We start from the raw sequence: 16,473 nt of genomic DNA, 5'->3' as shown, positions 1-16,473 counted from the left end.
CGTACGTACGAACAGATGTCACGCCGAAACTAGTCAAAATGGATTCAGATATGGTCAAAATGGATATTTCCGTTGAAAGCCTGTGGAAAGTCTGTATGGTGGAATTGGGGAGGGCTTTTTCAAAAAAAAAAAAAAAAACAAAATATCGCTATAACTTTCTTAGTAAGTAAATTATCGAATTCCTTTAAAGTTCCCACTATTTTTTGGATAACTGCTTAAAACAAATAAAGTTTTTGATATCACCAACAATTGGCCCAGGAAGTGGAAAAATAGGGTTTCGAAGGAAAAATAATCATACCTTCCTTAATAGGCTAGGTATCGAATCTGTTTAAAGTGGTCGTTAGTTCTCTAAACATTATCTAAAATTTTTGTCTGTAACAAATTTTGATTTGACCAACCCTTACGGTAAGGGATGACCAAAATATTGCTGGAATTGTATAAAGGTCGTATGCTAAAATGTGAATCTTTTTTCACATTCAACCATTATCGTATTGAGTAAATTTGAAGTTTTTCTTAAAAAGGTGGAAATTTTTTTTATCCCCCTAATTCGCACCGGTGAAATCTACCTTCGGCCTTTCGGCGTGTCGAAAGAATTTTTTTTTTTCTAGGAGGTCCTATATTTATTTTCTGTTTAAACTATAACATTATAACTTTAATCTAACATTTTATTAATTATTTTATCTTGAGAATGAAGTAATAAATATATTAAATTTTCCTAAAAAAAAAATTATTATATATTTTTTTATAAACAGTTTTTTTACATTTTACTCCTTCACATTTATTATATTTTATGTTATTTGTAATTTTATACATAACATAATTTTATGTTATGCATAAAATTAATTTGTTTTTTTATTTTTCCAGGTTAAGTTGCAACTTTCATATTATTTTCAATTAAATTTGTGGAGAAATAAAAACGTTTAAATATTATTTTTTTGAGTTCAAAAATGTTATTATTATTTTTATGTTTACTGTAGTACCTTGATCATTCTTTCAAATGCGCTATGAAAAAAACAATTAAAGATAAAACAAAATATATAAAACATTCGTTATTTATTATCATTAGTGTAATTCCTCAGATATAAATACCTGTACACATTACCCTACAAACTCACAATAACAAATAAATATACAGAATATAAATAATATTTCCTGAATTCATATACGAAAAATGTTTGAACAGCAATGTCTGTGTTTTATGTAGTGTGATAAACAGTTATTGGTACTTCTATTGCTATAAGTAGTGCTGTGCTCTAGTGGACGTTAACAGCATAAGTAATTTTTAATTAAAATAAATACAGTAATTGTTAACAGGTGTGGTTTTTTATCGAGAAGTGTTACATGAAACAGTGTTATGAAGATATACTCTAAAAGAGAGTTATAAAATACGTAAAACAGAGAATCATTGATAAAGTTGTGAGAAGCGAGAGAGAAAATAGTACTACCTGAAAAATTATTGCGTTTCTGTTTATTGTTACCAGCTGATGTTTATTAGATGACCCACTTTTTGAACAATTATTTCCATTTTTTATATAGGTTGCTGTACCACAACTAAACATTTTCTACCCACTCCGTATAAATATATTAGAAATGAACATAATAAAATAACGATGGTGTACGGTTGATCTTAAAGTGTTTTTTTTTTTATTTTTTATTTAAAATAATTATATTTCAAAACTAAATTTCTCGATGCCGTATATGTAGATATTGTCATAACTTTCCGTCCGCTTCATCTTTTTCTAGGTTAATAGATCTTTCAGCAAATATTATATACCATAAGCCTGTATAAATTAATATTATTCTGTATATTTACACAATATACACATATACACATATATAAATCTATTATTAGTAATCATATTAGAAAGTTAGATCATACTCAGTTTGCGTTATTTAATTGTTATAAATTTAACGGTTAAACTAGATTTAGTTAAGTGAAAATTAAAATAAAGTAAAAAAGAATTTTTTTGTCATATATTATGGAAAATATTACTATTTTAATGAATTATCAGTTAGGTAAACACCGGACGTCTTAGCATGCATCGAACATGACTTACTGGTAATTGTCATATAGGTACTTCCAACATATTTCTGCAGATTTTTTTTCTATACGTATTTATTACTTTACTGTAATTAATCTTTATAAGATACATGTTATTCTTCAGTAATGTTAAATTTATTTAAATAAACCACTTAATGCAGAATAATGTATAAGTCATATCTTACCTTAATTTTTCATGAAAGTACTTTCGCGAGATTCCGAAACCTCGGTCATGATTATTATTTTTCTTTTATTATAATGATACAGCAATATTACAATTTTTTCAGCAAGGTAATTGAAAAATAAGTAAATAAGATCTATTTGAATTAACATTAAGTAGTCACAGACCTAGCGCCTTGTGACTTAATAATGAAATAGAAGAGCGCTCCGTACGGCCAGACCATAAAGTAACCTAATTGAAACGATAAGGCAAACCAAGAATATTGCTCCTTAGCAATCTTGAAAAATCACTGATCCTGTTATCCAATAAATTGACCACCAAATAATTCGGGTGCCGATCCAGATAATTTTGATACCGTAGACTGACAAGAGAGATTTCTTTCCGTACGATTCGCAACTTGAGATCATTATACATGCGGCTATTACTTATGTACCTGGGTATGTTGAGCATTTTCCGTAGTGTTTTTGTCTGTTAGCGTTCAATTATGTCAATACTGGGATTGCATGCCGTACCCTACAATTCAAACCCGTAAGTCAAAACACGCTTCAGATCAGATTTATAAATCAATAATTTACTTCTGCTGAAAGTCGAGATCTATGTCCTATAAGCCAGTACATGCTTGTAAACTTGAGATCCAACTGTTTCCGCTTAGATTTCATATGTTTCACCCAAGTAAGTAATCGGTCAAGTCGAAACCCTTAATATTTACAGTCCTGAAATCTAGGAATCGGAACACTGAAGATAGAAACAGGCGGACAGTGTCCTTTACGAAATGTGAACGTAACGTGCTTTGATTGTGTTTCGTTTATTTTTTTTTCCAACACGTAAGCCATGATTTGAGAAGAGTGTGTAATACTGAATAAAGCGAGACATAGTAGTTGGATTTTCATTGACAGCAAGAATTGCAGAATCGTCAGCAAACGTTTCAACTGTGGCATCTGCCGTATTTGGCAAGTCAAGGGTGCGAAAACCCTTCAATCATGATAATTGTATATTAATTTACATGGGTGTTGGTATCTGCTGTTTTTATAAGAACGGTTTCTTCAAATACCGTCTGATAGCACTCGTGTAAATTATTAGGTAACACTCATAATTTTTAAGTTTTTATTATACAGTAAAGGAATTATTTCAATCAAACTGAGGATGCGGGATCCCGCGAAAGTATTTTCATGAAAAAATAAGGAACGATATGTATTATCTCAATATTCTTTACTAGGTGGTTTATTTAATAGAATTTAAATATAATATTTGAGATTTGTTTTTAATGCTAATTTTTTTAAGTATTAATTTTAATATATATATATATAATATGTTCCTTGTCTGAACTTGAAACGACGCGTTTCATGCGATTTATTGCTAATAGCTAAAAGTTTTCAGAAGGCAAGAATGAAATAAAAATTTTAAAAATCTTTTTTTATATAAAAAAATTATTTTTATTTAATATAAAAAAGAACGTGTCTACGCACGTCAGAAGTTATACTTCTGTGGCGTGAATAAAAAGAGGATTTTTTTACGCATTCAAACAAATTTGAACTGAGTCAAACGATCGATAGACGACATTAAATACCACGAATAAAAGTTTGAATAAAGAACACTTAAAATAAATGAAAAATAATATTTATTTTATACACTTTAAAAAGTATTCGTTGTTATATAAAACAAAGTTCATCGAATATATTTCGATTAGTTTAGTTCCATTAATTCTTCGGATGACGATTGAGTAGGCACGAGGGTTATCAGCGCCTTATGATATGAAAAATAAAAAAATTTTATTTTATAATGGTGTATTTTATCAAAAATTTTGTTTTTGGTAAATTTAAAATTATTTATGCAAAATCAAGAATTTATCTGATGTGATCTATTTTCCGTGTCATCAAAAAATGTAATTTTACTTATAAAACATAATACCTCCATAAATATAACTTCTTTGGTACACAAATTTCCTAAAAAAAACAATAATAATAATAAATATACGCTGCAATATAAATAAAGTTTTATGAATATGAACAACAATATTCACAGTTTAAAATATCCCTCTTCAGAAATCCATGTATATAAATATTTATTACGACTCAATATCTGATATGTTAACAACACGTGGTAATCACTTAATTACATTGAACGACTTACTGAATCAGATATTACAAGCATGTGCGTGCAAACTGATCCACTTGGACCTGCGCAATTCTTTATGGTGTGTTACATCGGCAAGCGTAACTTCCGTAACTTGGTGAAAATACACTCTGATCAGTTTCATCCAACGCGCAAATAGAAGTATAACTTGAAAAACCTACTTACTATAGGTTGTTTTATAAAAAAGTTAATATTTACTTCTTGTGGTTTGGTTCGTAAAATATAATTTTTCAATTACAGATGTTTTCTTTTGTAATAAGAACTTTAGTAACTAGTTCATTAAAAAGATCCTATAAATTAAATTTCGTTCAAAAAATGTAATAAACCATACGAATTATAACAATCGGGAAGTATCCTCCATATCTGTTTGAAAATTTTTAAAAACTACTTTATTCACAACCTAAAAAATAAAAAAAAAATATAATAACAAATATAATTCCGAATTAAATTGTAATAGCACAATTCAAATGTTATAATTTTTTATTATTTTTACAGTTATTACTACTAGTAAAATCTTCATAAATAAGTTCAATCTCCAACAATATAACCCAAACAAATTTTTTATTACGAATTTAGGGATCAAACAATTTATGACGTAAAAAATCAATTACGATTATCTTAAACCTTTATTGGACTATTTTTTTTTTTTTTTTCATTTCAACGAAATAAATATTACAATGCATCATTAAAAAATCTTTTGTGTTAAATTTCGTAACCTCAATAGTTACAGGTACTTGCAACAATCTCGTACCAGAGTATAAGGCAAAGTCACTACACGAAAATACAAAATTAATTATTTCCTAGAGAAAAAAATTCTATATAGGGTAGGCTTATAGAGAAAAATTAACAACGATCTGATTTTGTTTAGCCGTTATGCTGAGTCATATTTATAGTTAGTTGTAAATCAATATTCTAGTCCGTTGGAATGGATGTAATATATAGTGTAAAAGGTGACGATTGCTGTATTTATATTATTATTGTATTTATAGTGTATTATTAACATTATTAAATTATATATACATATATATAGACATATATTATTCAAAGAAGAAGTTGACAGTTGACAGAGAACAACTTGGTTCTCTGACAACTAAGTTGTCAGAGAACTTTTATACTCACGGAAACTCTGAATAGACAGGTATTTAAATGATTCATATGTGTCACAACCTAAAATAATCTTGATCAGCTAGAAATTAAGTAACAAATCAATGTGCTTCTTTTTATTATGAAAAATTAATTATGTCATAATTCCTGAAATAACTTTACTGAATATAAACAATTCAAAATAAGAGTTTAGAAAAAAAAATTAGCCTGGACTTATTGATATTATAATTACTCTATTTACAGCCAATAACCTTGTTTCTTCTTTTTCTGCCCCTTTAAGATCGTATACGAGTACGATTTTACAGATAAAAACGAAGGGATAGCTTTTCGCCTTCATCTCTCTTCCTACTTTGCCAACAAAATAACTTATGTATACACTTGTAGCATTTCCCTCCTTTACTATCTACAATCATGGTTTCTATTGTACTCATCGTAACAAAATTCTTTCTTCGTGTATGAAAGAATTCGTTTATACTTCCCCAAAGTTTTCATATTTCAAAGAGGTTTTTTTATAACATATATAAATATATGTATATATATATATATATATATATATATATATACATATATATTTTATACAAATAAAATTTACATAAAAATTATATAAATAATACGTACAGTTTACTAATAAAATGGATGTACCACAAAAATGTTTTAATATTCACATTGGTTTTGTTGATAAAATATATTCATTCTATATAAATAAAAATGTAAACGTTCGTTTTTTCAAAATTTTAAATCTTCGAAAGTTCTTTGCCGATTTCATTGAAATTTTGACACAGCGTTGCGTTCGAATATGCGTGTGTTTTTATATACCTACTATTTATATACTAAGATGTCACACCTGTGACAGGTAAAAACATGCAATTTTTGAAAAACAGCTACTGTTGGACGTAAAAGCAACACACGCTTTACGAAATCGGAAAAGGGAAAGAGGAAAAAATCGAAAAGGTTTAAAGGGAAGAAGGTAAAAAGAGAAAACAGGGAAAAGGAAAAACGGGAAAAGAAAATGGAAAGGGGAAAGGAGAAGGAAAACAGGAAAGGAAAAGGGAATATGATAAAAATTAAAATAGGGGAAAAGGAAAGGGGGAAAAGGATAAAAGAGAAATGTTCAATTTTGTGAAGTTCCGTAATGTTCATTTTGTTAATGTTTTATCAAACTTTCAATTGTGTTCATTTAATCTATATACGAGTATGTACTCAAATCTAGCAATAGCGAAGCATTGCCGGGTCTGCCAGTATTATATAATTTAAACATTTTTTAATACTTTCTCTTCAGCGTTGTTAAATTTATTTTACAATCACATAATAGCCGCACAAATTTATTTAAATTCACTAAAATTAACCATAAATCATGACTTAAATTCAATAACATAAAATATTTATGAGAAAAAATTCCACCAACTAATAATTTTCAAATGACCCTTCCTGAGCGTGATAAAAGATTTTAACACTTTTTAATCGGTAGTGCGGAAACATACACAAAAACCTTTTTAAAAGAAAAAAACACGTGAGATCAAATCGGACGGCGTTGGTGACCATCAAAAACAAGCTTTGTCGTCTGATCCATGCCGACCGATTCAGCGGTTGTGGAAAACGTCATTCACTCGATTCCGTATATAGTTATGAATTTAATGAGGCCCCCATCTTGTAGCACAAATAAAAATCCGTCGTCTAGCTTGTAGTTTAAAAAAATCCCATTCAGCACGCCGAAAGGCGGAGGTAGATTTCATCGTGCTAAGTAGGGGTAAAAAAGATTTCACCTTAAAGATAAGAAAAACTTCAAATTTACTCAATGGTTGCGTGTGAAAAAAAAATTGGCATGTTTAGCATCTCTCTTACAATTTTTTCACCCATACGCCCTTATCCAAAGAATAGTAGGAACTTTAAACGAATTCAATATTTTATTTAATTAGAAAATTATAGCAATATTTTGTTTTTTCTGTGTTTTTTTTGGTCATTCCTTGCCGTTAGAGTTGGTATACCAAAAATTGTTGGTAACACAAAAATTTTGGATAATGTTTAGAGAACTAACGAGTACTTTAAACCGATTTGATATTGTGCCTATTAAGGTTGGTATGATTTTTATTTCTTCTAAACACCATTTTTTCCACCTCCTGGGCCAGTGGTTGGTGATATTAAAAAATTTTGCTTAGATAAGTTTTAGGCCCTTATTTATAAAATAGTAGGAACTTTAGACGAATTTGACATTTTACTTAATAAGAAGTTATAGCAATATATTCTTTTTTCAACCCCCCCCCCCATTTCTCTCCCCATGGTCCGATTTTGTCCATTAACAAACTTGGGATCGTTATTTTTTTTTAAAGTAATCGACACAAAATTACGGCAGTTATCGTGTCCACAAGAAAGTCCACTATATACACTTCTGAACTGACGATGGTTTTGATGTGTGGTGGATGTGAAACGCGAAGATATGTCGAAATTTTCCGGAAGTTGAATCATGGTACCTTTACAATAGGTAGCTTTCTTATAAAATCTACCTAAATGAGCCACGTACGCAGCATTTCAAAATTACCAACTCCTTTTACGCTTGTTTTAGCTAAAAAGAACGGACCGTAAACATGCAATCGCGATATTTTACAAACAAAAAAAGCATTGATTTTGGGTGTACCTTTTGCATTTCTAGAGTTCATCGAGGTTTTCTGACTCCAAATACAAATATTATGTTTGTATCATCTTTTCCCCTAAAGTAAAATGTTGACTCATCACTAAACACAAGAAAATTGTTATCTGCATGGTTTAACATTTCGTATGCGAAGTTATTACGCACAACGTAATCGGTAGGTGTCTAAGGTTGTAACAGCAGTATATAGATAGTATGGACGTTTACGTAGAGGATTCCTTAAAACATTTTGTTTTCATCGGCTTGCTAGTTCGCCTTTGCTGTTCTTGACAAATATTTAGGACTTCGCAAGGACTCCATGACACGTTCATCATTTTCCAAACTCTTTCCTTTACACATACATCCGTTCGTTTCAAACTGATTATCCAATTGACGAGTGTTATTTTCATTTGGAAGATCATTTTAGGGATTTTTAGGGACATTTTAGGGAAGCACTTTAAACTTTAACTGCGGATTCTCGTTTATTTAGCAAACTGCAAAACACAGAAGGCTTTCTAGTCATGAGTCAGAGAGTCTTTGCTAGCGCTGCCAAGCGGGAAGACAGGAAATACGGCCATAAAACCGTTTTTTTTTTCTCTTTGATTCTAATTATACTTCAAAACTGTATATATCATCTACTTTTCCACCTCCCCTGACCACGACAAACAGCTAAATATAACTAAATCCAGGGGAGTGTCCTTTAACTCTAACAGGATTTTCCACCCACCAGCTGTACGTCCGGCAAGGCAGGTCAGCTCGCCGGACTTTGATCATTTTTATTGTGCCAGCCTCTAACCCTCAGCGAGGAGACTTCGGATCCAGCTAAGCTGCGGCATTTATCCCCACGTCGAAGGCCGGGTCTCGGTCTTGTCTGTACTTTATCCGCAAATGTGGGATCCCCAAGAAATCGCCTACCGGGACTCTGGACTTATCTCCCCCTTAAACTGTATATATCTACCAAAGATATTATAACAATTTAAAAACTCCAATTTTTTTTATTGTACCCGGAATATATGATGTATTTTTTATAATGTGTTTTTCTTTTAATAATTTTATTTCAAACTATATTCTGTCTATTATTTTTAAAAAGATATTTTAATTAATATATTCAGTAGAAATTATCATCAAGGACGAGCCCTTTAGTTGTTTGTTAATATTTATTAAAATTATTTAACGTATTTACTTAAAATCTGTTTACATATCGTAATAATTTGTTACACATCAGTTTATATATATTATTAGGCTAAATAATTACGTGACTTCTACCTATAAAGAGGTCTCGAGCATATAAAATAATTCCGTTTTCACCATACGGACAGTAAAGTTTTAGAGAAAGAAAAGTTAAAATTTAACTTTGTAGTTAATACAAAATTTTTAATTGTTAGGCCTTAATTTCATCATAATTTAATTATATAAACCTACCAAAATTATATTAGAACTGAAATTTTCATAATTTTATTATTAATTCATAATATAACCCGATATAATTAATATAATAATCTTAATCGCTTAATTAATTATAAAACACAATTCCTATACAAACATTACAATTCACTTACCGCTTCAGTGTGAATTGGATGAGCAGCAAACAGCAAACCACTTACAGCCGCAAAAGGGGTTTGCAAACCAGCAACGGCCAGCGTTGCTCTTGCAAATAATATGCAACATAATGTATGAAGAGCAACATTACCAACATGAAACCACAAAGGAGTCAAACCCGCTATCCAGTGACTCGCTCTGTAATATTAAAAAAAAAAAATTAATTAATAACACTTATTAATGAGTATAAAATTTTTAATAAAACAGTAACCAAAATAATAATTTACTAAAATTTCATATTCGGTATACTTTCCGGTCCCCTATTTGATGTACTAACTAAATGTTTTATTAACATAATGAAGTCTAAAAATTTACGTGTGTGAGATTCAAAACGCACGTAAAAAAATTTTATATCCAATTTTTTTTTTATATCACTCAACGTTTTTTTTTTGTGAATTTCTCGATTCGTTCCATGAACACAAAATATATCTGTTTTTTATGAACTTTTATATACTTAACAGCCATACATTATTTAAATCGTGATAAAAATTCTTTAAAAAATGAAACAGAAATAATTAAACATATTGTCCTTACAAACGGTTATAATATTAATTCTATAAATAAATTATACAATAAATTAAATAATAAAATTAATAATATAAACCATATAGAATTATTATTAGATAAAACTATACAATGAAAAATACAATGAAAAATTGTACAAAAAAGTTAATACAACTCCTGCTTACTCTACAAATAATGAATTAATTAAATATATTAATAATAATAATTATAATAAGATAATAAAGAGTAATGATTCTAACCTTAAAAAACAGGGTGTATATAGTCTGGGTTGTGAGGATTGCGGTATGATATATGATGGTATGACCAATCATAAATTCGCTATATGTACAAAAGAACACATTGATTATATCAAAAATAATAAACCCGAAAACTTTAATTTTGCTAAACGTATTTTAGATATGGTCATACTTACAATCCAAATACATTTTTCAAAATTTTAGTTATTTCATACAATAATTTTAATACACATAATTTACAGAATTTTCACATACAAAGTTATGAAAAAAATCGAATTGATGAACAGAAAGTTTTTAAAGACTATAAATTATTTAAACAAGTACCAAATACAAACATAAAGAAATAATAATCATAGCAAATAAAATAACGTTTCTGATAACATGATTTCCCTTTTAATTGCATTTCACTCCACTAGAGTATCTCATATCCTCTTCAGTATACTGTTAACATGCAAACAATCATGACTGTAGTATACCTATTTTAACTTTTGACTTAATTATAATATTTTAACTCCTGTTGATGGTTTGAAAAATCCAAAGGTCTCGAGGCCTTAATACTTATTTTCTAGTAAGGTGGATATATCACTAATTAATTATTCTTTTTTTACCTCTCCCTGTGCATTAAATAATACAACGTAAGAAATAAATATTAAAAATTTAAAAAAACATGATGCCAAAAAAAAATGTCTCGTTCATGCAAGATAATTGAAGACCGTACGGGTGACAATTCTGTATATAAAATTTGTATATAGTATAATTTTGTTTTAATTTATTTAAATATATATATATATATATACAGTCTATGACACACCCAGTAACGTTAGGATTCCAACGCGATGTCCTACGTCTAAATCGGTTCAGTCACTGAGCTGTTAACGTGGAATAAACATACATACAGAAACACTCTAAATATATTACAATTATTTTTGGGCAGTCGTGTAATAAACTATGTGACTATAAAGCACGGTGAGTATTTTTTAAAAGAAAATTAAAAATATTTTAATTTTTCAAAGGTGAATTTCATTGTACTAAAAATAAAAAATAGCTGTTTTTAATTTTTACAAATTCATAAAATGTTTTTGTTAAGTTTGTTATTAATAAAAACTGATTTTTTTTCATAAACGTTATTAACTAAATTTTCTTAAAATAATATTTCTACACGTTTTGATAATAAAATTTACATATTTGTTATCCATTTAACAAAGTTGTTGTACTTCAAACCTAAAAAAAAATGTTTTTTGTCACTTAATTTTTCTGTTTTACATTAGATATCAGGAAAACTACCAAATATACAGTTCTGATATATATTTTATTGGATTTATCAGATCAATAATGGGTAAAACCCATTAAGTTTACCCTTAATATACTGAAATTTTACTGGGAGAACTGATTCATGGGAAATCTTTCGCTAGTCGTAACTCGATACAAAGCGTTTTCAGACATAGTTTGTATGAACGTTTTTCCTTATTTCAGACTCGAGAATCACTTTTCAGATTATTACTCTTTCTTTTTGAATCACCAGCACACACACACACACACACACACACACACACACACACACACATACATACACATATATATATATATTTATAGCCTATGACTCCCGGTAACGTAAGGATTCCAGTGCGGGGTCATACATTTAAATCGGTTCAGTCGATAAGTTGCTACCTTGGAACATACATACGAGGTGTGATCAAAAAATACGGTGAATAATTTTTTATTAAAAAAAGTAATAAGGTTACATAGAATTCGATTTAATCTCCTTCAAAGTACTGTTCTTGGCTAGCAATGCACTTATCCCAACATTTACTCCATGGCTATAGGCATTTCTGGAAGACGTCTTTCGGAAGGGCTTTCAGCTGCTCGGTCGTGGCCCTCTCAATGTCAGCAATGATGTCAAAACGTTTTCCTTTAAGCCAGTTTTAATTTTTGGGAAGAGCCAAAAGTCGCATGGTGTTAAATCCGGTGAGTATGGCGGATGTAGACAGACAAAAACACTTTTTTCGGCCAAAAACTCGCGAATGAGAAGCGAGGTGTGACACGGCGCGTTGTCGTGGTGAAGAAGGAAGACATTGATCCATTTTTCTAGTCGCTTTCTTCGTACGTCGTTAAAAGTTAAAATGCTTTGAACGGATCCGTTCGAGATGTTAAGGTCTTCCAATAGCTCTCGTATAGTCATTCGCCTGTTTGAACGAACCATTGTTTCCACTTTTTGCACATTTTCAACTGTTTTTGAGGTACTGGACATCCCGCACGCTGCTCGTCTTCAACAGACTCATTTCCGTTTTTAAATCGGTCATACCACTTGTACACAGTCTTCAAAGTTACCACATTATCGCCGTACACCGATTCTAACATTTCGTGAGCTTCTTTGGCACCTTTTGCAACTTAAAACAAAACTTAATGTTAATGTGTTGTTCAAAATCCATGTTGCGCGACAGACACGATAAACACAACCTCACTCTAGCGGCTCTGGCTAGCTGACTGGCAAGCTCGAACGTGTTACAACTTGCCCCTGCCTGTCTCAGTTGATCACGCTATTGGACAAATTGCAGCATATGGATGTAGCGTCGGCAGTTGCCGCTATAAAAATTCATTCACCGTATTTTTTCATCACACCTCGTACATATAACCTAAATACATTACACTCCATTTTGGGCAGTCGTGTAAAAATAAATATATAAGGAAAAAAAAAAAATATTTCATAAAAAGTAGCAATTTTTCAAGATATCTAAAAGGATTTACGTACACTATATAAAAGTTTTCTTATCTTCAATTATATCGATGTAATAGTGACAGAAAAAAATCTGATGTGGTCAACACATGTCTACCTTGTACGCCTATTAAAATATATTTACACATTTTTTTTTTTTAAATGAAAAGAACATAAAATTTTATTTCATAAAAACTTTTGATTTTTATGTTATTATTGAATAATGATTTATCCTAATTTATTTTTTTTATAATGGAAGGATAATAACTATTAAGAAATCAATATATTTAAATTAAAAAAAGGAGATGAAATCTGATTCGAACCGATGTGTCTTCATCTAAGATCCAAATTTTTCATTAATTTAAAATTTTATTTGGCTATAACTATGGAACCAATGAAAATAAGTACCATTTATAATATTTCGTCGAAAAGTTCTTCATGAAGGCTTATTACTACAGATAAGAAAAAGTCCAAAAACCAAATCTTTTGGATTTTGTTTTTTTTTGGTCACTTTTGGTTCAGTCGATTGGAATAAAAATGGGAGATGTACAGCTAGATGCTGCCACAGTCCTAAATACAAAATATAAACATTCTACATTTACTCGTCTTTGAGTTATGCGAGATAGATACGTACGCACAGATGTCACGCCGAAGCTAGTCAAAATGGATTTAAGTATAGTCGAAGCGGATATTTCCGTCATATCTGCAAACCGAAATTTTTCAAAATCACAGTACTTCTTTTACTTCGTACAAGAAAGTAAAAACAGTTCAGGCACGTATGTGTAGCACATCCTCAATACTGGTCTTAACTTGTTCGCCAACCAAAACAACGAAATAACTTTATAGGTTACATTTCTTTTTTTTTAAATTAGCTGTTATTTTAAAATAATTGTGTAAATTTTATAATTTTGGTGAAATAGCTTACTAATGTTAGAATTCAAATTTTAGAACTGTCATATATCTGTATGTTAACATTAAAATTAAATTACTGAAAACATATAATTAAAGAAATTACATCTTGAATAGTTTTTAGTATAATAAAAATTTCATATACATACTTGACATAGTTTTGATATTTAGTTGACGATACACTAAAATATTCGAAAACGCTTTTAGAATTAATTAAAATTATAAGTGATTTTTATTAATTTGATATTTATTTAAATATTAATTTTATATATTTATTACACTTACGTTTTCCTAAAGATTTTACCTTCCCAAAAAAACATCCTTTAAGGTAGATATAAATAAAAACCCACCGGGCTGGTCTAGTCGTTAACTCGTCATCACAAATCAGCTGATTTCAAATCCTAGTAAGGCAGTCACTTTTATATGGATTTGAATAATAGATCGCGGATGCCGGTGTTCTACAGTGGTTGGGTTTCACTGTACAAGACTAAACTTAAATTTAATTCATACATATCCTCATTCATCCTCTGAACTAATATCTTACGGTAGTTCCGGAAGCAAACTGAAAAAGAAGAGATATAAAAAAAGCTGCCGATATTAACCGAATGGTAATCATTCCTTTTATTTATTTATTTTTTTAAACGACCCTCATTTATTTCATACATTTATTAATTGTTTATAAATACAGTCCTCTTAGATTAATACAATTATTCGTTTTCTTTTATCGCTGAATTATATATAATTCTTAATTATCTTTTTCATAATTCAAAGAATGTAATTAAGTATAACTAGGGATAAATGTTTTTGGTTATAGAGAATGAAATTATCGATGGAATAACGGAAGCACATTGTAAATATTTGAAGTGAGAAAGTAAATTAAATCTCTAGACAGAAGGCTATTTCTTCTTCAATCGTATTTCTTTGGAAAATCGTGGTATTTTTCTAAAAGCTCAGACATTACAATTAAAAATATTGACGAATGATTTTGTTTTGATCAGCTTAAATATACGTTCACCTTGTAAATGTTTAAGAACGATTCAAAAATTATTAAAGTTTTCTTGAAGAAAACCCTTTTCATTATTGTGTTAATGTGGAAATATTTAATTGTGTTAATGTGGAAATATTCAAGTACAGATTAATCAGTCAGATCCGTACAAAAGATAACTTTTATGTTTAAGAGAATTCTTTACAGTAAAATTGGAAAGAATGCCATGTAGTCATGTAATGTTGAATCGTTTTTTAAGGATTTACTTGAAAAAAATTAATTTTAATAACATTATCCATTACTCGTATGATGAAATCTGAAATCTATTTACAGCTTTATAGAAAACAAAAAAAAAAAAAAAATAAATAAATAAATAACGGTTTAATAAAACTTTGGTATTTAGTAAAAAAAGAAAATGTACAACAGACCGTGGCACTGCAACATTAATGCGGTTCTCCTTTACGAGCTAATGGCATAATGCAACCTCGTACGTTGAATAGTACTGCTGTGCGTGAGCATTGGTTGCGTGAATAAAGTAAATGTTCGTCTATTCCTATATATTGTGCTAAAAGGGCACACGCACTACATTTCTATTCTCTAAATGAAAGTTTAATTTCAAACTCAAGACTCGACGAACTTTTCAGTGGACGAAGCTAATTTGAACTTCGTTTATATAATTCTGTTTAAAAAATAGATATCCATTTGTAGGTTTTCATAAATAATTTATTATAAATTTTTAGAAACATAATTTCTTTTAATTCTTCGATTCTTTCATTGTTTTTCGTTACTAGTATCTATTTTTACTTCCTTGTACGAAGTAAAGGAAGTATTGTGATCGCGAAAAATGTCGGTTACCAAATATCAACAGAAATATCCTTTTTGACTATCCTTAAGCCATTTTGACTAGTACCGGCGTGACGTCTGTACGTATGTATGTATGTACTTATATATCTCGTATGAGTCAAACACGATTAGCCGTAGGATGTAGAAATTTTGGATTTAGGATGTAACATCTGCTGTAACATCTAGTTTTACACCTCCCCGATTGCATTCGACTGAACCAAAAGTGTCCAAAAAGCCAAAATAAAAACAAAATTCCATTTTGGACTTTTTATTAACTGGAGTAATAAAGACTTTCATTGAGAGCTTTTCTACGATATATCATAAGCGGTACTCATTTTCATTTGTTTCAGAGTTCCGGCCAAATAAAATGTTAATTTATGAAATATTTGGATCATACAAGGGGGAAGGCACATCGATTCGAATCAGACTTAATATCCTTTTTTTACCTTTTTTTTATTTTAAATATATTTATTTATTAATAATTGTTATCCTATCATCGTAAAAAAAATTACGGTAAATAATTATTCAATAAAAACAAAAAAAAAATCAGAAGTTTTTAATGAAATAAAATTTTGAGTTTT

The 16,473-nt window shown here is 29.5% G+C and overlaps 1 protein-coding gene across 1 annotated transcript in view; it reads right to left on the bottom strand.

Annotated features, from left to right (window-relative positions):
* LOC142332489 (protein O-mannosyl-transferase TMTC1-like) overlaps positions 1-16,473 on the bottom strand; it is a 755,673-nt gene that overhangs the window by 503,182 nt on the left and 236,018 nt on the right. The window contains exon 2 of the mRNA XM_075378938.1: positions 9,642-9,819. Within this exon, the coding sequence (XP_075235053.1) occupies positions 9,642-9,819 (178 nt within the window). The remainder of the gene's footprint in view (positions 1-9,641; positions 9,820-16,473) is intronic.

The sequence above is a fragment of the Lycorma delicatula genome, chromosome 11 (assembly GCF_047948215.1).
Source record: "Lycorma delicatula isolate Av1 chromosome 11, ASM4794821v1, whole genome shotgun sequence".
Lineage (NCBI taxonomy): Eukaryota > Metazoa > Arthropoda > Insecta > Hemiptera > Fulgoridae > Lycorma > Lycorma delicatula.
This window is presented reverse-complemented; position numbering and strand designations above follow the sequence as displayed.